Source organism: Acomys minous (genome assembly GCF_964271855.1).
Source record: "Acomys minous genome assembly, chromosome: 9".
Taxonomy (NCBI): Eukaryota; Metazoa; Chordata; class Mammalia; order Rodentia; family Muridae; genus Acomys; species Acomys minous.
In genome coordinates this window covers 1,045,390-1,070,470 of record NC_140490.1, presented here as the reverse complement: position 1 = coordinate 1,070,470, position 25,081 = coordinate 1,045,390, and the positions used below count along the sequence as shown (strand labels likewise).

General features: G+C 42.7%; 2 protein-coding genes across 2 annotated transcripts in view; one reads left to right on the top strand and one right to left on the bottom strand.

Annotated features, from left to right (window-relative positions):
* WDHD1 (WD repeat and HMG-box DNA binding protein 1) overlaps positions 1-3,753 on the bottom strand; it is a 41,795-nt gene extending 38,042 nt beyond the window's left edge. Inside the window, exons 1-2 of the mRNA XM_084796616.1 lie at positions 3,459-3,753; positions 1,044-1,155 (exon numbers count right to left, since the gene is read on the bottom strand). Of these exons, the coding sequence (XP_084652742.1) occupies positions 1,044-1,155; positions 3,459-3,535 (189 nt within the window). The 5' untranslated portion in view covers positions 3,536-3,753. The remainder of the gene's footprint in view (positions 1-1,043; positions 1,156-3,458) is intronic.
* A 109-nt stretch (positions 3,754-3,862) lies between these two features.
* SOCS4 (suppressor of cytokine signaling 4) lies at positions 3,863-23,978 on the top strand. Its single transcript, XM_084796633.1, has 2 exons — positions 3,863-4,114; positions 16,896-23,978. Exon 2 carries the CDS (start codon positions 16,989-16,991, stop codon positions 18,297-18,299), a length of 1,311 nt encoding a protein of 436 aa, XP_084652759.1. The 5' UTR covers positions 3,863-4,114; positions 16,896-16,988; the 3' UTR covers positions 18,300-23,978.
* The last annotated feature ends 1,103 nt before the right edge of the window (positions 23,979-25,081 follow it).

Sequence of the window (25,081 nt, the reverse complement as noted above, 5' to 3'; positions counted from 1 at the left end):
TGAGACAGGGACTCTCTGTGTAGCCCTGGCTGTCCTGGACTCACCTTGTAGACCAGGCTGGCCTCAAACTCAAGAGATCCACCAGCCTCACCTCCCCAAGTGCTGGGATTATAGACATGCGCCACCATGATGGCTTGAGTTTTCTACTTATATGAAGTAATCTTTACTAACATTTAGAGGTCACGTCATTTTATGTATGTATGTATATACGTACGTACATTGGTGTTTCACCTGCATGTATGTCTGTGTGAGAGTGTTGGATACTGTGGAACTGTAGTAACAGACAGTTGTTAACTGTCATGTGAGTGCTGGAAATTGAACCTGGGTCCTCTGGAGAATCAACCAGTGCTCTTAACCTCTGAGCCATCTCTCCAATACCCTCCAGGTAATGTCATTTTAACTTTTTCCTTAAACCCATGCAAATACATTTGTATTTTTAAAACATTATACTATACAGATATTTCTATAACATTTAATTTTTTTCAATTATAAACATCTTTTCTGAAGCAGATATACAAAAGTTATCTTTTTTTTAGTCGTTGAATATCTATTTTGTGACTATACCAAAATTATGAAATGAATTCTCTGAGAATTCCCTCAGTTGCTTCCAACTTTTGGGATTACAAGCAGCGATACTGGGCTGCAGTGCAATGCAGCTGGCAGAGTGCTCCCTGGCAGTCACAGAGGCCCGGACTCGAGCTCCCTAGGACCACACAGTCCCACCCTTGGGAAGTGGAAGCAGGAGTTCAAGGTCACTCTTGGCCATGCGGTGAGCCTGCGGCCAGCCTGCGCTGCAGAAGATCCTGCCTCAACAAACAAACAAACAAACAAACAAACATCAACAACAACAAACCCGGGGAGGGAAAGAAAAATGAATCAGATATATTCAAAGCTTCTATAAGAAATAGTTTTAGTCCTAGGCGCAGCAGTAACAAGCACTTATTACTCTTCCAAAGGATCTGAGTTAGGTTCCCAAATAGGGAATTTTCAAATATGCTTTAAAGTCACATGCCCTCATTTCTTCAACCAACTGAAACACGTACCTTCAAAGCACACGAAAAAGCCTTTTCTCCAACATTAATGGACTTTGGGTCATCATCGTCCAAATCTTCCCACATCCTCACATCACCATCACTTCCACAAGTCACAATAAAACTGTAAAGGACATTCAGGAAAACTCTATGAGATGCTACCTTTTTTATACTTTGAAACAGAATCAAGACACTAGTCAACACTTTTTTTCTCATTTTTGCCAAATAAACATCAATAATAAACCGTTAACATCTGTTCTATGAAGATGAGTTTAATGTTCACTACAGTTCTTCCTTGGCATAAGATTATTTATTTCTTCATAATAATGTGAGAGAAAGATGAATAAGCCAGGCTGGCCTGGAACTCACGTAGATCTACCTGCCTCTGCCTCCCAAGTGCTGGGATTAAAGGAATGCACCACTGTGCTCAGCTTGTTCATTCTTTTTATGTCCACTCTGGACACAAAAAACTTCAATAAATAAAAACAGCATAGGGTGAATGGCAAAAAATAATTTTAAAAAGAAAAACTAGGGGAGGGAGAGAGGGAAGGAAGGAAAGAGTACGAATAAAATGAATGTTTAGAAAGGAAAAAAATTATTAATTCACACATGGGGGGAAAAAGTGTTTAGCCAGGTACAGTAGCACTGATTACTACCTTAGTGCTAGGAGGGCAGAGGCAGCCTCCCCTACACATTACGTTTGAGACTGGCCTGTGCTAAATGAGACCTTGACTAGAACACCAGCTTCTAGGCAAGATATGTCCACTTGGGTGGTCCTATGTGGCATGGCAGTTATGGGGGTAACCAAGTGCTGTCTGGAATCACAGTCTATTCCACAAAGGGGAGCCCCATTTTTGGTATGGTAAAACCTTTCAAAAGCCCATAGCAGGGGAGGTCACAGACCCTAGTGGATACTTAGTACCATAGTTTAGCTGAGTAGCCTCAAACTGCCTTCTAAATATTTATGTACATTACAAATGCTCCTCTCAGCCTTTATTAGAGAGGCTTCTATTTCGGGTGAAGGGTAGCGAGTGTAGAGGTTCACAACTGCACAAGGTGCTGACAAGGGGCTTCTCAGCATCGAGCCCTGAACTATACGTTAACATCACGTCCTCTGCTGCCCAGGGAACGCTGTAGGAAGAGGGCTGAGAAATTCCATCTTCAGGGCAAGGCAGGCAGCCACTGCAAATGGCAGCAACTGCTGATGCTCCTGCGGGCTCTGTGCAAGAACAGACCAGTCCACAGGCAGACACAGATGAAGGTGGGCTGAGAAGGCCCCATCCCTGCACCTGAACTATTGGCTGCAGAGACAATTCAGGATGGGGAGGAGTGACCGCCTTTCGTTGTGCATCTAACTCTTTACACTTCCTTTTCTTTCTTTTCCATGGGCTGGGAATGCAGTACCACTGAGCCACAGCCCTAGCGCCATCTTTATTTCTTAACACCTACTGAATGCTCAGTTCTTGGATCAAGGCGCTCTCCCTTAGAGCGGCTTTCTGTCTTCACCCCACGCCAGTCTCCCTACCCATGTGCTTATGGCTGCACAAATCACTTAGTAGTTCTGGTTACTCCTAAATATACATTTTTTTTTTTGTTTTTTATTTGTGCCAGATGCCTATTAATCCAAAAAGACCTTAACTTCAATAAAGAAAATGGTCATGGCTTGTTGTCGTTATCTTTAGCTCCCCAGGAAAGTAGAATTACAAGTTTGTTTGTTTGTTTGTTTTGGTTGTGAGCCTAGCCTTTAACGGCTGAGACATCTCTCCCATCCCATAAATACCTTTTCTCACGGAGCAATGAACAGAGAGGTGTGGCACTGGAAGCCACACAGGAATGGCATTTAAAAAGATAAACAAACGAGACGTACAGGAGATGGAGTGTTGGCTCAGGCCTCTGAACACTTAGGTGTTCTTTCAGAAGACCCGGGTTCGGCTCCCAGCACCCACACGCAGCTCAAATATACTCAGACACACACACATATAGCCATAAACAAAATAAATATGCATTGTTCTTTTTTTTAAAGGGCAGGAAATAGTCCTAGTAAAATAACAGCTTAGTAATAAAACAGAAGAATGGCGGCTCGAAGTCATCAAGTTAAAAAGCAGAGGGGAGGAAAGAGAAGGGGGGAAAGAGAAACAGCCTCACTAAAGCCAAAAGAGGCTGCTATTCTCGACAGAGTGAGGTATTTGTCATGCAGTGTGCAGTGAGCGAGCTCAAGACGCCGAACGAAAATGTGAGTGGCGAGAAGGCGCTCCTCCGGGGAAAGGATTTTAACTTCCCTGATAATCCTAGATTTACCACGACAATTCCAAGCAAACAGTCTCAGGAAAACCGCCGTATCTGTTCCCCCCTCCCCTCTCCGCCTCCGCTGACGCTTTGCGCAGAGAACGCCCTGAGTCGCCCCCCTTTATTTCCAAAGGCGCTCACCTTCCAGAGTCATCAAAGCAGACCTCGGTGTGTCCTTCCGTATGTCCGTACCTCATGGGCTTCTGTACGGCCGGCATCTTTCCCTTTCCCTGCCTGAACCCTCTTTTTCAGGAGGGGGGTCGTCCTCTGCGCCCTGCGCAGTCCTGTTTCCCTCACCCGAGGGGCAACGGCACGGTGCGGCGGAGGGTATGTCACACGCGTCGGGGGAGATGACGAGCCTCTCCCTCCGCAGGCTCGGCCAACGCGAACACGGAGCAGCCCGGGCGTCTGAGGGCAGCCGCAGGTCCCCTCGCGGAGCCGCTTTCCCGCGCTCCGGCGCGCTCGCCTCGTGCGCATGCGCGGCCCGCCGCCGATCGGGTGTCGCCGGGTGGTGACGTCAGAGGCGCGCCGCCGCCCAGAGCCCGCGGCCGGGGAGCGTTCTGAAAGAAAAGGTGGGAGCCGAACCCGGAAGTGGTGGCGCTCCCCGGAGAGCAGGCGGAGACGGCGGCGAGTCGGACACTGGGCCGACCGCGGGGCGGGGGCGGGGGTTGACGGAGAGGCCTCCGCCTTGCGGGAGCTGCACGCCGAGCGGGAGTGGCCGGCGCCTCCCTTCCGCGCCTGGCGGTGGTGATGGCGGCGCTCGCCCCGACGGCTCCAGTCAAGCCGCGCGCAGAGAGGTGAGACCGGGAAGGGTGGCCGCGAGGGCTTTCGGGCTCTCCTTCCGGGCAGCCGATCGAGCTCCCCCGGGCCGGGTTAGAGACGGACCTTGTCAAGCCTTTATTCTTGACATCCTTAGTGCCCTCACTTGGTCATTTCTGTAGTGAGAAAGGATAAATTAATTTTTTCGTTTTTTTGTTTTTTGCCGCTCTGGTTAGATGATGCGTAAGAGAGTTAACTCGAGTTTCCTATTTAGTTCCCACCCGAAGTTTGCTAAAGTGCATTCAGATCTAAAGGAAAAATTCTTCTAATTTGTATTGTTCAGTGCTTCTTTTCATCCTTGCAGTCCGTAACACATCCTGTGCTAAGTCAGGCCTCGGCCAGTCAAGTTTATGCTTCTCTTGTTTCTTCACGTTCTCCGTATTAGTAAATTGGTCTCTATTGAAAAAAAATTTTTTTTTCGTTAATATTTATCTTAGGGAATCTCTCGGAGTTTTTGTGGTACCCACTGTACCGTTTCGGTCAGACTTATTCTTATCATTGTTGAGACTTTTTTTCTTTTTTTTCTTTTTTTGGTGGATGTAGATTTCCCTGTTCTTAAGTCTAGATTCATTTTTTAAAGTTGCAAGTTTAGTCATTACCCGAGCAGTGATGTTCTTGCTAGAGTGGCATTTTGGGAGGCATTATAAGAGCTAGGGTTCCAGATAGACACACAGATTTGTATGTGAATAAAAAGGAAGAGAAGGTGCTCAGCCAGGCGTGGTGGCACGGGCCTCTAGTCCCCGCACTCAGGGACGTGGGTCTCCAAGGACAGGTAAGGCTACACAGAAAAGCCCTGCCTTTGAGAACAAAAAACAAACAAAAAGAGGAGGTGCTCAAATAGAACCTGAGATTTTTCTTTTCTTATCTTTTCTTTTCTTTTTTTTCCCCCTGAGACAGGGTTTCTCTGTATAATAACCCTGGCCCCTGGCTGTGCTGGGCTCACTTTGTAGACCAGGCTGGCCTTGAACTCACAGAGATCAGCTTGCCTCCCAAGTGTTTGGGATTAAAAGCGTGTGCCACCATGCCCGGCTTGAGATTCGTTTTAAAATGTCCTACTGCTAATTTCCCATAAGAATGAACATACATGAGATGATGGTTTCTGAGTAACAGTTTTATTTTGAAATTATTCAGTTTTTAGATGATCCAGTTTATAATTCTTTTGCCCAAGTAAGTGGGCAATAAAAATTATTAGGTATAGTATGATATTCAAGTTGAGCTTGGTACTCATTAATATATTGAATATATCCTAAAGGGATTTAAAAGTAATGTTTTTTAGAAGAGCAAATATTCAGAAACCTGCAAACTAGAGCCGATTGTGGTGGAGCACGCCTTTAATCCCAGCCTTTAACCCTGTCTAGAAAAACCAGAAAAGAAAAGAAGCCTGCAAATTGGAACAAGAGTTACAGCTGGAAATACTTTGGACATTGTATCTGTGATACTATTTGGTTTTAAAACCCTTAGTGGTGTGAGCAGGCCTGCCTCAGTAATCCAGCCTTATTCAGATTGGACAGTACTAGTTTTTACTCTTCGCCCTAACCTACTGTATGACCTTGAGTGTGAGCTCGTCTCTTTACTTTCCTGAATGTCAGATTTCTCACCTCTAAAACAGCAGTGATACTTAGTTCCATCAGATGTTCCAAGTCTATAGAAGATGCTCACGGAGATCTAACACTGTCAGGGCCTCTTGCTGCTAGCTGGACACTGTAGGTATTTAGTGGTTTTGTTTAAAGTGGGGATTTCAAATGCCAAATGCCTCCAAAACTGTGAGTGCTGCCTTCAGCAAGTCCATGACCACGTTGAGGGCAACAGATTTTAAGCAGTGTGTACAGGATGACAACTAAAGAACTGCATTGCAAAATTGTCAGGTTAACTAAAATAACTTAACTTTAAAAAAAAATCAGTCTGCCTGTAAGTCTGATATGGGCATGAAAATTTCCCAAATGAATTATTTATTATTGGAGTTGGTATCTGAATGAATAACTGAAAACAATGCCAAGACTGGAGATTCAGTTTCAGTGAAGTTAAGTTTGCCCTGCTGTGACCACTTTAATACCCTGAGGGCCACAAATACTGTTGGTCTCAAAGACAGTAGGTTGAAAAAAACATAGATATATTGGTATTCTACCTAAGATAATATTATATATAAGCAATGTCATATGCTCTTACACAGTTATATGAGACTATAACAGTTTTGCTTACAGAAGAGGTTTTTGTTTTGTTTTTTAAGATTTTATTTTTAGGTGGGCATGGTAGCACATACCTTTAATCCCCACACTCAGGAGGCAGAAGCAGGTAGATCTTTGTGAGTTCGAGGCCAGCCTAGTCTACAAAGCAAGTCCAGAACAGCCAAGTCTCTATTACACCAAGAAACTCTGTCTCAAAAAACAAAACAATTTTTTTTTTTTGAGATAGGGTTTCTCTATATAGCCTTGACTGTCCTGGACTAACTAGACCAGGCTGGCCTCGAACTCACAGCGATCCACCTGCCTCTGCCTCCCGAGTGCTGGGATTAAAGGCGTGTGTGCACCACTATCACCCAGCTACAAAATTTATTTTTAACTATAAAAATGTGTGGTAGGGGTCTCTGTGAGTGCAGTGTCTGCAGAGGCCAGAAAAGGGCATCAAATCCCCTGGAGAGTCACAGGCAATTGTGAGCTGCAAAATGTGAATTCTGGGAGCTGAATTGGGATTCTTTGCAAGGACAGCAACTATTCATAATTATTCCGCCATTCAGTCCATCTCCTAAAATGTCGTCTTCTTCTTCTTCTTCTTCTTCTTCTTCTTCTTCTTCTTCTTCTTCTTCTTTTTCTTCTTCTTTTTCTTAAAGATTTATTTATTTATACAGTATTCTGTCCACATGTGTGCCTGCACGCCAGAAGAGGGCACTAGATCTCATTATAGATGGTTGTGAGCCACCATGTAGTTGCTGGGAATTGAACTCAGGACCTTTGGAAGAACAGACAGTACTCTTAACCTCTGAGCCATCTCTCCAGCCCCTAAAAATGTCTTTTTGATAGAATATATACTTGGTGTAAAAATCATCATCACTGTGGAAGATGAGGCTAAAAGAGAGGGTAATGATAGTTGAGGAGAACTAAGGACAGAAAAAAGGAACATTGATTTTTTTTTAATATCTCTTAATATATTATGAATGAGCACTAATAACGTTTATTCTGGGGAATAAATAATACTCATATAAATCCAATGAGGTATGAAAGAGATGTAGTAAAAATCCCTCTGCTCTTAGCCACCTAGTTCCTCTACCTGAAAACATCTGCTATTTGATTCTTTTATTACATTGGCAGAACTAGATTGACTTTTAACAAAGCAAGACAGATGTTATCAGCTTTTTAACATAATTTTATTCTTCGAGGGTTTCACACATTGCAATTTGATCACGTTTATCACCACCTCACTGTTCCCCATGACTCCTCCCAGATCCACCCCTACCTCCGCCCCTCTTTCATCTTTGTGTCCTCTACTCTGCTTAGTAACTTACCTTGTGCTGCCCATATACTTACAAGGGAGAGCCATCCACTGGGACATGGCTGCCTCAGCCATAAAGAAGCCTGACTCTTCCTCCCTCGGAAGCCATGGCTGTCAGTGGTCTCCCGGTTGAGGATGGGGTCGCAAAGGTCCCTCCCGCTCCGTGCTGGGGTGGTGGCTGGCTGGCCTGCGTGCGCTGCTGCACTCCTGCCTGAAGCAATGTCTGCCTTTCACTCCTGTTCCCCTCCAGCTCTCACGATCTCTCTCTTCACCTTCCTCAGTGGCCCCTCAGTTTTGGCATGTGTGTGATGTGAGTGTCCTGTTGGTGGCTGAACACTGTTGACACTTACCTCTACACTTTGATCAATCAGGAAAGTCTTTGTTAGCCACCATTCACTGCAAAGAAACTCGCCTGAATAGGGCTGAGAGCTGTGCTGATCTCCTGGTACAGAGGTAAGAGGTCAGAAGAGTTTGTCACTATGCCCCTTTAGCGGAATAGTAGTGTCGATCGCCCTTGGGGCCTGGGAAGCTCCCTAACCACATTCAGTGGTTTTGTTGAAACAGTGTCACGTGTGGCTCAGGCTGGCCAGGACTCACAGAGCTGAGCTTGCCCCCACTTCCCAAGTGCTAGGATTAAAGGCCTGCTCCACCACACCTGGCAATAGTCAGGGTTTTAGAGGTGGAAATACTAAGACTCAGAAATGTTCTGATGCCCCAAAGCCACGTGCTGCGCAGCGTCAGGCGCCAGCTCTTTCCCTCATCCAGAGCTGCTGTTCTGCCTCTGGGTCACGCTCTTCCGTGAGTCAGATCCGCCGCCCGAGTCCACGCTGGTCTCAAACTGCGTATTCTAGTTCACACCTCCTAAGTCCTGGTATTAATAAGTTTGTGCTGCCACATCGTTGTTTGTGTTTTGTTTTGTTTAGAGACAGGGTTTCTCTGTATAGCCTTGGCTGTCCTTTTGTAGACCAGACTGGCCTTGAACTCAGAGATCTGCCTGCCTCTGCCTCCCGAGTGCTGAGGTTACAGGCATATGCAATGTGCCTGGCTCCACACATAGCTTTTAAAATTAAAACTTTAAAAGATTTAAATCTAGATTCACATTTTACTAGTATTTTGATGAAATGTGTTACCTCCCTTAAATGTAATCATATATAATTATTATAAAGTAGTTTTTAAAAATCTATAGCTTTTTTCTTTAAAAAAAGAAAAAGCCTGCCATGCTGACCCACACCTTTAATTCTGGCACTCAGGAGGCAGACACAGGTGGCTGTCTTTTAGTTGAGCCAGTGTGGTCTACATAGTGAATTCCAGGATAGTCGGGGCCATGTAGAAAAACTCTGCCACCACCACCCTTACGGCAGGGCAGGGGGGAGGACATCTTACCTAGTATATCTGTTTAAATCTTGATTAAGTTAGCGTGTAAGGAACTATAATTTGAGGGGACAGACAGGCCTAGAGAGAGGGCTCAGAGGTTAAGAAAACTGATTGTTTTTCTAGAGGATCTGGTTCAATTCCAGGACAGGATATGCAAACAAAATATCCATACACATAAAATTAAAGCAAACTAAAAGTTGGTCACTAAAAGCTTTATTTTTACTCAATAAAAAAAAAGATTTATTCACTTATTTTATAAGTACTCTATCTGCATGTACACCTGCATACCAGAAAAAGTCATCAGACCCCTTACAAATGGTTATGAGCCACAGTGTGGTTGCTGGGAATTGAACTCATGACCTCTGAGCCATCTCTCCAACCTATTTACTCAATAATTTTAAGGAATCTAAAACTTTAAAGCTTGAGGCTGGAGAGATGGCTCATCAGCTAAGAACACTTGCTGTTGTTTTAGAAAGCCAGAGTTCAAGTCCCAACACCCACATCTAATGGCTCACTAGTCCAGGAGATCTGAACCCTTTCTCTGACTTGTGGGTTTCCTGCACACAGGAGACTCACATACCTGTACTCAGTCTCATAGGTAAATCCTAAAATGAGCATAAAGCTTGTTTAAAGGAACACAGTTAACCAAAGAATAAAGTGCTTTGTGCTTTATGGTATTTTAGAAATACTGGAGCGCTTTCAGTTTCAGAGTTTTTGTTTTGTTTTGTTGAGTCAGGCTCTGGTGTAGCTCAGCTGGCATGAGCTCCTGATGCTTCCACACCTGCCTCCCAGGTGCTGGGACTTCATGTACTTCTATGCCTAGTGTATGTTCAGACTTTTATGATACATTTTGTTCAATTTCTAGCCTTAAATATATAGCCATTCTGCCTCTCCTTCCTTTTTTTTTTTTAATTCTGCCACGTGTTCACCTCATTTTTAGAAAAGTCCTCAGTAATATTTATTTTTGTTAATCTCAATGAATGATGTTTTGATACTTTCTTTCTTGATTTATTTTTGGTTTATTCCCCCCCCCCCCCTTTGGTTTTTCGAGACAGGGTTTCTCTGTGTAGCCTTGGCTGTCCTGGACTCACAAGCTTTGTAGACCAGGCTGGCCTTAAACTCCTGCCTCTGCCTCGAGAGTGCTGGGATTAAAGGCATGGGCCACCATGCACAGCTCATACATTTTAATTAAGACTGCAAAAATGTGTCCTGATTTTACAAATGAGAAAAGCAGCTTAACTGAAGCTACATGCTGTGGTGTTTTGTGGTGTGGGGACTGAGCCCAGAGCCTCGCGCGTGCTCTTCAAGTTCTCCCCAGCGCTCTGTGCCGCCTTTCTTTTCTGAAACTTATTTGAAGTCTATATGGTAGTGAGTACATACTATTTTGTAATTAAAGTTGCAAATTAGGAGGAAAACACATCCACTTAATTTATTCCATAAAGTGTTTTAATAACATAACTTGCATGTCCTGTTTCCTAAGATTCTGTTGCTCTTCCTTCCGTTTTGAGGAAGCTAGGTTTAGGGCTGAGGGCGAAGATGGAGTGTTTCTATATTCTTGGCCTCTTATTCAAAGTATTGAAATGAAAGCTCACACAGATTTGCAAAAGTAGCAAGGCAACTAATAGATGAGTTCATATATCCATTTTTCTGCTATACATGTTTTGTTTCACAGTGCATCTGACCTTAATCAGGTGCACATCCAAATATGCATAGGCATAAGATAGGAAAAGGGGAGTCTCTAAAAATCAACTTGACACAGTTTTGCTCTATTGCACTTGAACCTAAAGTCAGTTTACACCAGATCAGGACAAAGTTGCACTGGGAATACATTAGAATAGAAACTGTCCCTTGGTCCTTGTGGGACGAGCAACCTGCTCATTGTCGATTGGAGAAGGGCGCAGGAATAACTTGACGTCGGTGGGTCCTGTGCCGCAAGCAGCTTGCTAGTGCATTGTTCAGAGGGGCATTTCATAGTCCCTGCAGAGGAGCCTAAGCTGCCCAGCGCATCACTAGAAGAGGAGGGTGTGTCACACTCAGGTTACTAAACTGTGTTCGCTGGGCTTGGCTACGTCACATACACTTCCAGCCATTAGTTTCTGCTTGCCCCTGTTCTAGAGTAGCTACTTCAGTTGATAAATGCTTAGTGCAGCTCTTTATCTTTAGTTCATAAGCTCATGGAAAGTACGTTCATTTTAATGTTTCTCAAATTCTGATCTATAAGAGGGATTTGTGGTAAATACAGCAATCTACATTAAGCAGATTTCTTTACTGAAGAGTCTCTGAAAAACTTTGTTAGTGTGCTTGGTCGTCTTCCGGGGCACACTTCTCAAACTTACTTAACGAAGGGGCCCACCTTTTTTCTCCCCAGAATAAGTATTTGTGTCAAATTATTTTATTTTGACAAGTAGTAATTTTATATATGTATAGAATACAATGTAATTTTGATGGATGTATACATAAGGATTCATTCAGAAGTTACCTAACTTTTTTGTAGTAAGAAAATGTAAAAGTCTATCTTGGTTTTTTTTCCCCCCCGCCCCTCTCTCTTTTTGGTTTTTCAAGACCAGGTCTCTCTGTATAACCTTGGTTGTCCTGGACTCGCTTTGTAGACCAGGCTGGCCTCAAACTCACAGCAATCTGCCTGCCTCTGCCTCCTGAGTGCTGGGATTAAAGGCGTGCGCCACCACGCCCGGCCTAACATATTTTTAAATACACATTACTCTTAACAGTTGTCCCCATGCAGTATGATAAGCACTGAAACTTCCTCATACACAGAATTTTAGAACTTGTTTCCTGGAGTCTGGAATGACCAAGCTGTGCTTGGAAAAGAAAGTAAAGAAATGGGGAAAAGGGCAAAGGGGAGTAAGTAAAACTAATGTTTTTTGTTTCTTTTGGATTTTGTTCTTTTCTTTTTTAAATTATCATCCAGTTCATCCTTGTGAGCCTTTGCTAAATCTTTAAAGGGTACACTTTAACTACGTAGTAGAAAATAGATTTAAATTTAATTTTTTGCTAGAAATTTAAAAAAAGTTACTGGGGGAAAACTAGAGAATGAAAATCTTTTTTTCATCTCAAACATTTTTTTCATGTACAACCTGTTTTCTTTCTTCTTTCTTTCTTTATTTTTGATGTAATATTCCAAGGAATTCCTCTGTTGTCTGCTGTCCAACAAACTCTACTTGTGAACCATAAATGTTTATTCAGCATCCAACTTAAATATCAAGCTATGATCTGATGCTTTGGGGAGGTAGTTGCAGGTAAATATGGAGTCAGATTTTGTAGGAAAGGTCACAGGACTGAATTGTTATAGTAATAATAATGTATTTGTGAGTTATTTAGTGTTTTGAATTACTCTTTAGATCATCACATTTATTTTCAGTTAGTACTAGAACTTAGAATTCTCCTCTTAAGTGTATATCAGCACTCTGGGCATAAGTGGTTCAGTGAGTAACGGCTGCACATAGAAAATATGCGCTGTTATCTAGCATTGTAGAGAATGCAAATTAGTTTTCAAGATATTTAACCCTTTCGTTAATAACTTTTATTTTCTGTAAAACTCTTGGGTTAAAATTACCTACCTAACGTTACTCAGTAAAAACACTAGTTAAATCTTTTCTTAGTGGAATCAGTGTGTGCATATTGTTTTTCTCCTCTTTGTCATGCCAGCTGAATCTGGAAACTTGCTTTTGTTTTGTTTGGTTTTGGTCGTAGTTTTTTGGGGGAGGTTTTTGTTTTGTTTTGTATTTTGAGACAGGTTTTCTCAGTGTACCCGTGGCTGTCCCAGACTTGCTTTGTAGACCAGGCTGGCCTCGAACTCACTGAGATCCGCCTGCCTCTGCCTCCCTGAGTGCTGGGGTTACAGGCGTGTGCCACCACACCCAGTGAAACTTGCTTTTTTGAAGTGACACTTACATAAACTGGCTTTTTAAACATTTGCCTCTTGCTCATTAAGAAATAATGGCATTTTTTTCAAATGTCACTTTTGATTCCCCAGGGCTGTGGCTCCCTTCATAAAACATTAATATTGAATCAGGAACGAAATCAGCTTCTTCCAAATGATTCTTTCCTCTTCTTTGAAAGAGAAAAGGAAGGGGCGTTTCTCCACAGCTGTTAGCATCTCCTCACGTCCTGCCGTGACTCTTGTACTGCACATAATTGGTGATAAAGTTGCAGGCAGATCACTGTGAGCTCAAGGCTAACCTTGTCACATAAGTGGTTTTTAAATGAATTTGGGGTGCTAGGGATGTACCTCATTAAAAGAGCACATTTGAAAACTAAGTGTGATCCCAAACACCACAAGTCTGCTGAGACTTGCCCGGCATCTGTGAATGGGAAGGTGCTAGAGGCTTTGTTGCTGCTGCTGTTTTAATGTGCTACATTGGTTGTTTGGTTTGACTGTTTGAGACAGTGTCATGTTTGCCCCTGGCTGCTTCAAACTCACTCTGCACCCCAAAGCTAAGCTTCAGCTTCCGATCCTCCTGCCTCGACCTCCTATACCAGCATGTGGGACATTCTGCATCCCTTCTGCAGTGTGACCTGAACACCCAGCTGTCTTTTTCTGCAGCAAAGGGCTTTTCTGGTGGTTATTAAGTTGCCCATGCTATGGAGTAAACTGTTAAAATTCTGTCTGCTTAGTAGCTTTGGAGAGTCATATGTTAGTTCAGTAAAAGTGAAATTAAAGCACTTGCTGTTTTGTGAAAGAAAAAAATTCAATTTTGATTTCACTTAAAATTTTAATTTACAGCCAGGCGTGGTGGCTCATGCATTCAATCCCAGCACTCAGGAGTCAGAGGCAGGCCGATCGCTGTGATTTCGAGGCCAGCCTGGTCTGCACAGTGGGTCCAGGACAGCCAGGACTACAGAGAGAAACTCTGCCTCCAAAAAAAAAAAGTTTAACTTACTTATTTTAAAAATATTTTTATTTGTGTACATGTGCGTGAGAGAGACAGAGGCCAGAAGAGGGCATCGAACACCCTGGAGCTGCAGCTCAGGCAGTTGTGTGCCACCTGATGTGGGTGCACCCAATTCTGATTCTCTGGAAGACTAGTCAGTGCCCTTAACCACTAAGCCATCTCTCCAGCTCCCAAAACTCAATTAACTTAAATACTGTGTCTTGAGATAACTTGCAACCCTGGTACACAACAAAATTTTCATAGTCATATTTCACTACAATGTATTTTAAAGAATTTTTTTTACTTCAAATACTATAATCAAAAAATGTATTCCTTCATCATCCAGACAGTAGCAGCACACAAAGTGAGTGACTAGAAGCCTGACTGCAGCATCTTAGGGTCCCCACGTTTCCCGCAACGGTTGTTATCAGGCAGATTAACAGATGACAGTGAGTTACGAAAGCATCATCAACTATATAATCAATTTCTTATATTTTAATTTCTAGGAAACCAAAAAATTCAAGGTAAACTTTGTTTCTACTTGGAGAACTGTAACAGCTGCCTGATACTCTGGACCATACATGGATGTAACAAACTCACAAAGTCGTGTAGTTAGGGCCTCTTACTCTGACGTGAGCCCTTCCTATAGTCTCAGCATTGAGAGGCAGAAGGATTAAGAGGTGGATGCCGCTGGGCCACGCGGTGACAGAAGGTCGGGGTGTCGGTCAGTGGCAGAGAGGCCCCTAGCAGGAGCGAGGCCTGAGTTCAGCCCTCGGCACTCAGGAGGTGGGGTGAGTGTGAACTCCTCCGAGTAGTCATCTGATCTTGCTTTAACGCGCTTTATCGTTCTCTTGGTGACCTTCCCAAACCCGACCTCTGACCTTGACCAGGTGTCCTGTGTGTCTGTTGGCGTGCTGCTGTGTTCTGGCAGGTCGGGCCTCGGCAGTTCCCAGCGCTCCGCTCCTGCTTGCATGTCTTCTAGCTTAGACTTTCCATCTCACCTTTGGAGAACATCAATCCATTAGGAAGTAAAATTGCTAATAAATATACAATTTGTTTTTATCCTCCTGTTTGATGCTTTGGCTAGTTTTCCTTCAAAGTCAGAAACTCGCCTTTAGCCTCCAGTGTTGTTGAGAACCATCTGGAAGTCCTTTGCAGGGCTTTTCCTTCTCAGGGTTACTGCAGTGTAAGTTCAGTCTCCCTTGTCTGCTATTCCTGGGACCAGAAGTATTTTTAACTTTTCCCCCAAATTTTGGAATCTTTATATATATAATGAGGTGTCTTGTGAATGAGCCCAACCCTAAAATTTCATTCATGTTTTACATATATCTTACTCATATAACCTTATGGTAATTTACATAGCATTTTTAATGTGCCTGTATTTTGCCTGCAGCCAACCTTGTGGTCAAGTGTGGAATCTTACACTGGCGACAACATGCAGACACTTTAACAGCTTGATATTTTTGAGCTTTTCAGGTGTTATATTAGGGATCCTGGAGCTATCTACACATTACTTCTAGAGTTCTAAGTTTTTAGGATGATGTTCTATTTAGCAGGCTCATTGACTATGGAAATGCATGTCTCTCTATTCTAAGGAAAAACAATATTGTGGAATATAATGTCAGTGGTAAGTGATAATGTTACTTGAAAAGTGAGGTAAAATTAGGGATTTTTTTTTAATGTACTACACATTGAAAATATATCAGTCTCTAACCACATCACTTGTCTTGAGAATTTTTTAAAAGATTTATTTACTTATTATTATGTATACAGTGCTTTGGCTACATGTACCCCTGCAGCCAGAAGAGGGCACCAGATCACATGATAGATGCCTGTGAGCCACTATGTAGTTGCTGAGAATTGAACTCAGGACCTCTGGAGGAGCAGTCAGTGCCCTTAACCTCTGAGCCATCTCTCCAGATGAGATTTTTAATGTTCTGAAATTAAGAAACTTAATCATAATTAGCACCTCAATTATTTTTTAAGATATAAAATTCAGCTTTTGTTTGCAAAATATTTGGAATTATAGTATCCTTTTCCTCGATTCCCGGCTTAACTTTTGCTTCACTTAAAAATATTTAAGTCGGAGCCAGGCATGGTGGCGCACGCCTTTAATCTCAGCACTTGGGAGGCAGAAGCAGGCAGAATGCTGTGAGTTCGAGGCCAGCCTGGTCTATAAAACGAGTCTAGAAAAGCCAAAGGTGTTACATAAAAAAACCCTGTCTTGAAAAACCTTTTAAAAAACAAAAACAAAAAGGAGCCGGGCATGGTGGCTCCTTTAGTCCCAGCACTAGGGAGGCAGAGGCAGGCAGATTGCTGTGAGTTCGAGGCCAGCCTGGTCTACAAAGTGAATCCGAGACAGTCAAGGCTACACAGAGAAACCCTGTCTCAAAAAAACAAAAATAAATAAATAAATTAATTAATTAATTTAATTAAAAGAATGCACTGGCCTGTTGTGAAATGAGAAAAATAAAAAAGAAAATCAGATATAGTGACATGTGGCTGCAGTTCTCTCATAGAGTTGGGGGTCGGGAGGAATATTGCACGTTTAAGGCCAGCTCGGGCCACAGAGGGAATCCCTGGTTAGCCAGGGCTACATTGCAAGACCATAGGCAGAACTAGGAGGTATTCCTATCCAAACATGTAGTATGGTTGAGAGAGAACCCGTGTTGAAGTTAGCTGTGAGAAAGGAATCCATTATCTTGCCTGCATGGTACTAGGAAATATTATCCCAATACAATAGAGGAGTATGTTAAGGTGGGAACAAGACCCCTGGGCCCTTTCCCCTGGGCCCTTACCACTGGGCCAGCATCCACTGGGCCCTTTCCCCTGGGCCCTTACCACAGGGCCAGCGTCCACTGGGCCAACGTCCTGTGGGCCCTTACCACAGGGCCAGCATCCATTTCACGCACTGGTTATGCTTTTCATCTTGTGACCGAGTGAGGCTTACGGTATAATCTACACTAGGTGAATAGGTTGCTAATGACTTCCCTTCTTCTTTTCTTAGATTCATCCAGAAAGTCCCCAGAAGAAACTTCCTCTCGGAGAAGCTGAAAACACAGTATTTATAACACTGGGATTTGTAAATAATTTGTTTAAAATGGCTGAAAGCAATAGTAAAAATGTAGATGTGCGACCTAAAACAAGTCGAAGTAGAAGTGCTGACAGAAAAGATGGTTATGTTTGGAGTGGAAAGAAGTTATCCTGGTCCAGAAAGAGTGACAGTTGTTCTGAGTCTGAAACGGTCGGTACTATTGAGAAAGCTGAGATCCCTCTGAGGAGCCAGGAAAGGAAGCTCAGCTGTTCATCCATCGAGCTGGACTTAGGTCATTCCTGTGGCCATAGATTTTTAGGCCGATCCCTTAAACAGAAGCTGCAAGATGCCGTGGGGCAGTGTTTTCCATTAAAGAACTGCAGTAGTCGGCACTCTTCAGGGCTTCCTTCTAAAAGGAAAATGCACATCAGTGAGCTCATGTTAGAGAAGTGCCCCTTCCCGCCCCGCTCAGACTTAGCCTTTAGGTGGCATTTTATTAAACGACATACTGTTCCCATAAGTCCTAATGCAGATGACTGGGAGAGCACAGACTCCTCTGAGAGTGCACTGAGGGATGCTCAGGTAAAACGAAGAAACATGGACGAAGACACACCCTGTTTCTCACATACCAGCGTGCAGCCTTGTGTCCTCACTCCCAACAGTGCATCGTGTGCAGGTGGTCACACAACTGGCTCTGTGATGAACCTGGCCACAAGTAGCAGCATGGAGGACAGTGACATGGACTCAGAGGATGAAATCATCACACTGTGTGCAAGCTCCAGAAAAAGAAACAAGCCCAGGTGGGCAGTGGATGCCGATGCCCTGCAGTTGGAGGCGCCCCCCAGGTTCCACACGCAGATTGATTACGTCCACTGCCTGGTTCCAGACCTCCTCCAGCTCAGTAACAACCCGTGCTACTGGGGCGTGATGGATAAATACGCTGCCGAGGCTCTGCTGGAAGGGAAGCCAGAGGGCACCTTTTTACTTCGCGACTCAGCACAGGAGGACTATTTGTTCTCCGTTAGCTTTAGGCGCTATAGTCGCTCTCTTCATGCGAGAATTGAGCAGTGGAACCACAACTTCAGCTTTGATGCCCACGATCCTTGTGTCTTCCATTCTCCTGACATTACTGGGCTCCTAGAGCATTATAAGGACCCAAGTGCCTGTATGTTCTTTGAACCACTTTTATCCACTCCGTTGATCCGGACTTTCCCCTTTTCCTTGCAGCACATCTGCAGAACAGTTATTTGTAATTGTACAACCTACGACGGCATCGAGGCCCTTCCAGTTCCGTCTCCCATGAAATCGTATCTGAAGGAGTACCATTATAAATCCAAAGTGAGGGGACTCAGGGCTGATGCGCCAGAGCAGCAGTGACGGGGAAGGGTTAGCAATGTGGACTCGCAGACATATTTTCACTTAATATTTTATTTTTCTTATGCTCTTTGAAGTTTTGTACAAAGGCAGTTGGAATCCAAAATAAAACTCTGCCCTAAATTTTAATTCCAGATCAGTTTATTTTTCTTATGATACACTTGTTATATATTTTTAAGCAGGAATTTGGTTTTTGTTTTTACCATGTAAATTCTATACTTTTTCCTTTAATTTACATATGGTCCAGGCATATTTGAAATTTCAAGATATTGCAAATACATTTGAATAGTCTGTATTTTTTTTAAAATAATCTTCTGCTCTTTCCTACGTATAAAATATTTTGCTAATCTGTGCTATCAGTATTCTTATATGGCAAAATCGTTACCTGTCCCCTTTTCATGTAAGGTTGTTCAGTAAAGATGAGGGTTCTAATCCATCCATTGTACTGAAATTGACCTTTGTAATTTGCTGATAGGAATGTTAGGCAACAAAATGGTTTAAAATGAAACTTAGTGTGTTTTCATTTAAATATTAAGTAAAACAATTTGTTTGTTTGTTTGTCTATTAATCTGGCCAATAAGAAAAGGGCTGTTTTGTTCTAGAGGTGGATTTGTTCTTCAGGATGGCAGGATCGGCAGTTAATCCATATACAGCATCCCTCAGCCTGGAAGAGGTCAATGACACCGTAACGTATCCTGGGTCCCTCTCCTACCGGAAGCTTTACAAAACAAAATAGCAGTGTTAGAAGCTTGTAGCTGCTAAGGCAGCTAGAGTTCTTCTCTATTGATTGATGACTGTTACATCTCTCCTTAGCTCTTTTCTAGGGACTCCAGTTCTCAGGGGAAATATACAGTTGGGTTTTGGTTTTTTGGTTTTTTTGAGACAGGGTTTCTCTATGTAGCCTTGGCTGTCCTGAATTTGCTTTGTAGACCAGGATGGCCTTGAACTCACAGCGATCCACCTGCCTTTGCCTCCCAAGCGCTAGGAATAAAGGCGTGCGCAACCACGGGAATATGCAGTTTTTAAACAGCTCCTGTATCCACCGGTCTCATTTTTTAAATTGAACTTAAAGATTCAAACAAAAATACAGCTCAGTGGTTAGGAAGCATAGCACTGCTTTTGGTGTTCACATCCTAAGTGTTATTTCTGTCTTCAGAACTAATATATGCTTTATATGGCTTCAGAAAAGAGAAGGCATGACAATAGCTCCAGCATAACATCCTGGACAGTGGAGCAAAACAGCACTTCACATTTACTATCTTAAGGGCAGCACCGCATTTTAGAAGCATCTCTGGCTCAGAGTAACCAGACAAGCCAAGTGGTACCTGATTTCTCTCTCCAGTGACTGACCTTAACAGAGTGCCCAGTTTTCTTTGTAGTGAGCTATCGGCCCCTTTTAAATCTTGTAGGTTTGGTTTTTTTGTGTGTTTTTCCCCCTGTGTCTGACAGTGTCCCTCCATGTAGCCTAGGCTGACCTCAAATTTGAGATCCTTCAGCCTGAGTTTTAGGATGACAGGTTTGGAGCACCATAAAGAGCTAGTAATGGATTTCTTTCTTTTTTCTTTCCTTCCCTCCTTTCCTTCCTCCTGTTGTCATTGCTGTTGCTATTTGGTTTGGCTTGGTTGTTGTTTAGTTGGTCAGCTATGGTTTTTTTAAACAGGGTCTCTCTGTGTAATTCTGGGCTGTCTTGTAGCTTGCTGAATACTCCAGGCTGTTATTGAACTCAGAGATCCTCCCAACTGCTGGATTAAAGATGTCTGACACCATGCACCATGCCTGGGTAGTAATGTATTTCCCTGTCTCACCACCACCACCACCACCACCACCCACCTGCTCGCCTGCCCTACCCTTCCCCCTCCTCCGTCTCTCTCCCCCCCTTCCTTTTTTTCTTTCTTTTGTTTTGATAATTGATCTCTTGATGTTAGTTCACCTGTATTAGAAAACTTTCTTCAACCTGGATCGAAAGAACGTTGATTGAGCCAATTGAGGTGGAGTAGACCTGTAATCCCAGTAGGCAGGGGTATCTCTGTGAGTTCGAGGCCAGCCTGGTCTAAAAAGTGAGTCTAGGAGCCGGGCGTGGTGGCGCACGCCTTTAATCCCAGCACTCGGGAGGCAGAGGCAGGCGGATCGCTGTGAGTTCGAGGCCAGCCTGGTCTACAAAGTGAGTCCAGGATGGCCAAGGCTACACAGAGAAACCCTGTCTCGAAAAACCAAAAAAAAAAAAAAAAAAAAAAAGTGAGTCCAGGACAGCCAGGGCTACACAGAGAAACCCTGTCTTGGGGGCTGGGGGGGGGGGACTGAAAAAAGGAAGAAAGAAAGAAAGAACACTGGCTCATAAGTTTCTGAGTTAGAACAAATATTCCTTACTGGCATAGTGGTGCGTGCCTATGATCCCAGCCAGTCAGAGCTGTGTGGTGAGAATTTGTCTCAAAAACTTAAAAAAAAAAAAATCCTTGACTCTTGTTCAGTCTTGAGGGGCTGTTGAGGTGAAGAAACAGTCTTCAGCAATAGCTTTTACTGAGCACAGCAGTTCATGCCTGTATTCCCAGGTTTGGGGAGACTGAGGCAGATTACCATGAGTTCCGGAATAACACAGTGAGAGCCTCCACCCTCCCCCCCCCAAAAAAAAACCTAATAACTTTAAAGTTTTCAACAATTACAAGATTAAAACAGGAAAAATCTGTTACCATCTCCTAGAATTTTTTTCTCAGTGGTCTAAAGATCGTCTTTATAGAGGCAGCCACTCAAGACGTGCCTCTCACAGTTGCAGTGAGGCTCAGGCTGAGAGCACCACTGTCAGGATGACTGAATACGCCTTCTGAAGGCGATGCCGCCCTCCCCTGAGAGGCGACAGCCTCCGGCTACCTCATCTTTGTTGCAGCACTTGTAGTTGCTGCTGTCGTATTAACCAGTGTGACACTCCTAAGTCTCCATCTTTGGTGAAAGAAAGTACAGTTTGTTAGGACTCAACTTAAAATTATAGCTTTTTATCAGAATTTGATAAGACCTTCTGTTTCTGTGAAACAATTATTTTTAATATTTTTCTTTTAAAAGTAACTTTTTATCAGTACTGAACTAAGGGATGACTAGCTTATCTGTTAAAGGGCAGTTTTCTAAACAAAAATGAAATATCTTGTCTTTTATAGTGGTAAAACTAGTGTTTGTATGCAAATCAAGATCAGTAGCTTTTAATATACTTCAGACTGCTTATGATATATTTTCTCTGGCTTTTTTATTCTTTTCAATTTCAAGATATTAACAACTGTTAATGTTTTCAAAAATACTGCCATATGTGTAGCTTTTAAGTGTGCATTACATAAGGCAAGAGAGAGGCTTGTTTACTCTAAAACGCTTTGTATCTTTCCTTTGGTATTTACAGTGAGAAGAAACTTGGAAAGTAGATATATACAAAGTCTTGGGAAGAGAATTATTTATTGTGAAGGCAAGAGAAAAAAGTGACAAAAAATTAGGGAATTGGAATTTAGAGCTAAATCATTAAAATGAAATTTATGCTAAAATAGCATAAATAAATTTTAGGAAATATGCAAGGAAATCCAAATTAATAGAAATGTAATAACTTTTAAGTTGAATTTTGGAATATTTGAATACTTCAATTCCAGTTGAAAAAGTGTCCAGTGCAGGGCTTGATGCACACGGCTTTAATCCTAGCACTTGGGAGACAAAGGCAGGAAGCTATCTCATAGTGAACGACAGCCTGGTCTACATGGTGAGCTCCAGGCCAGCCAGGGTTATGTAGTGAGACCCTGTCTCAAAACAAAAACAGTAAAGAAAAAAGAAAGAAAGAAAGAAAGAAAAGCAGTTGGTATGGTGGAAATGTGTAAAGTTTTTTTGTGAGAGAGGATGGAGCTAAAAGAAACAAGATAAAATATTAAGAAATTAGGCATTACCTCAAGGGGGGGGGAAAGCCAGTGAAAGGGAACTGCTTGGTCGCTGATAGCTCATCTGGACCAGACCCTGACAGCTTAGCAGTCATCCTGCACAGCCAGGAAATGAGCTTGGCTTTTCCATTTCTCCTGAGGCTCTAGGACAGGCCCTTCTGCTCTTTGTTAAACGTGCATTTGAGTCCTGCTATGATTCCTGAAATATGCATTTAGTTTTTTTGTTGGTTTGTTTTTGTTTGGTTCATTTTTTTTGTTTGGTTTGGTTTGGTTTGGTTGTTTTTTTTTGGTTGGGTTTTTGTTTTTTGTTTTTTTTGTTGTTGTTGTTTGTTTTTTTGAGATAGGGTTTCTCTGTGTGTATCCCTGGCTGTCCTGGACTCACTATGTAGACCAGGCTGGCTTGGAACTCACTGGGATTCACCTGCCTCTGCCTCCCGAGTGCTGGGATTAAAGGCGTGCACCACCATAGCTTGCTCTTGGGTGTTTTTCTGTGAAGAGTTATATGTGATCTTCCTGATACATAACCATGTCATTGGCCTAAATAATTGATGGAGGGAATGTTAATTTAAAGGGGAGCTAATAGGAACATTAAAGGAAGCTTTTAGTCAGCCTGTGGGTAGGTTTATTGATTTGAAGAACCCTGTATTCTTTGCTGACTTTCCGCTCATGGCTAACTCTGGCCAAAGAATGGCTTCCACTTAAAGTTTTGACATTATAAATAAGATAAAGAATGTCTTAGTAATTAGAAATCCTTTAAAACACAAAACATGTGCAAAGAAGACTCATCATCTTTTTATAAGAAAAACACATAAGCCTTTATTAGTTATTCATGAGCTAAAGCCATTAGGATAAATCAAATTTTCAACTTCCTGTCTCCGGGGTTTGGATCGTTTTATAGATCATGTAATAGAGCACTCCTTTCCTGCGAAGCAGAGGCTTTGAGATCTCTTACCCTCTTTTCATTAAAAGTGTTTGTCACTTTCAACTATAATCAGAATTCAATAGGCAACTATATTTTTATTTTGGCAGGCAAATTTCACAGAATACTTACTTGATTATAAGACAATCCTGGGGATGAAACAATGGTTAAAATAGCCTATTTAACCAGGTGTGGTGTCACAGGCCTTTAGTCCCAGCACTTGGGAGGCAGAGGCAGGTGGATCTCTGAGTTCCAGGCCAGGGTTACATAGTGAGAGCCTGAAGGCTCATTCAGTAAGAGGTGTCCCTAGGATCATAGATGAAAAAAAAAAATTGCTGAGGAGCTATTCAGTACTAACTGAGAATGATACGTTTTCAAATAGCCCCGTTGTGAAGCATACAAAATCAAATTCACTCATCTGTAACAGGCTTCCTGGCTTGATCTGACAATGGAAATAACAGAATAATTTGAAGATTGCAATTTGTTCCTGCCTTTCATAAGATCTGTATAAATCGATGTTGGCCTTATTTGGAAAGCTGATTACATTTTCAGGAAATAAAGATATTTTTGCCATAGCTATAAATCAAATCTAAGCTTTCAGACATAGGAGTCATGGTATAAAACTCAAGGAAGTTAATTTAAATTATGCTGGCTTTGCTAAAGTTGGATACGTTTTGTATGAGCCACATATGAACTATATATACTTGAATATACAGAGTGTAGTATTTCACAAAGCTATGTTGTCAACCATGGTGTGTGAACCATCTTATTTCCACTTTCTAATCTTGACAAATAATTTGTGTCTGGGTTTTAAATTTTTGAATAAATTTCACCTAATTAAATCTTCATATATGAAATCCAAAAGTCTTGTTGTTTTTAAAGATTTGTGTTCGTGTGTGTTAAATTCAGGCTATACCATGGTACGCTTGTGCAGGTCAGAGGATAACTTTGTGAGGGCTGGTCTCCTGTGGCTTGATTTTGAGGCAGAAGCCTCGGACTCCAGCAGTGGGCGAGCTGGAGGTGTAGCTGCTGGCCACAGCGTCTGGGTTCTCACATGGGTTTAAGTGGTGCAATTCAGATGGTCAGGATTTTTTTTTTTTTTTTTTGGCAAGCAAGCACCTTTACCTGCTAATCCAAAACCTTGGCCCCAGTCATGTAGTTTTGTTTTTCGGGTCTTTATTATTATTAAGGGCTGCGAAGGGGGGCGGGGAGGGAGGTTCAAGTGGCAGGTGTGGGGGCCAAAGGACAGTTTGTTACTTATCTCTCTACCTTTGCCTTCGTTCCAAGGGTCAAACTCAGATTGCCAAACTTGTCCAGCTGAGCACTTTAACCTGCTGAGCCACGTTTCCGGCCAGTGTCTCTGTTTTTAAAAGCATCCCTACCTTTGAATGAGAGTGAGGACGTGACCACTTGTAGGTCTTGCTGAGGAGAGAGGTTTTATAGGCAGATACAAGGTAGAAAGCAGCCAGCGACATCGGGGAGGGTCCAGGCTGAACCTAACGCTGAGACTCTTTAATCAGTTCTTCATGTTGTAGGGACCTCCAACCACAACATTATTTTTGTTTCTGCTTCATAAGTATATTTTTGCTGGTGTTATGATCGTAATGTGAATATCTGATACGTGACCTCTGTAAAAGGGTCGTTCTATTCTCAAAGGGATCGTGACCCACAGGTTAAGAACCACTGTTCTCAATTTAAGATTTAGAGGGAATAAGAGATCACTTATTCTGGAGCCAGTTTGAGTGCCATGGCCCCAGAACACAGATTTAGGTTACCTCAAATTCCATGTTCGTAAGGTAATTAGCCTCTGGCCCTGCAACATTCCAATTTTTCCGCAGTACTGATTAGCCACTCAGTCTCTGCAGCCACAGATCGCTTTCAGAAGTTTTCACTCATAACACGTTTATGGACAGCCAGTTTAGAGCCTGGCTGCGAAACAACCGAACGTAGGAATCCAAAACCCGCTT

Bases quoted from the DNA above. Each gene is read 5' to 3' on its own strand.
- SOCS4 (XM_084796633.1), top strand. From the start codon at position 16,989: ATGGCTGAAAGCAATAGTAAAAATGTAGATGTGCGACCTAAAACAAGT.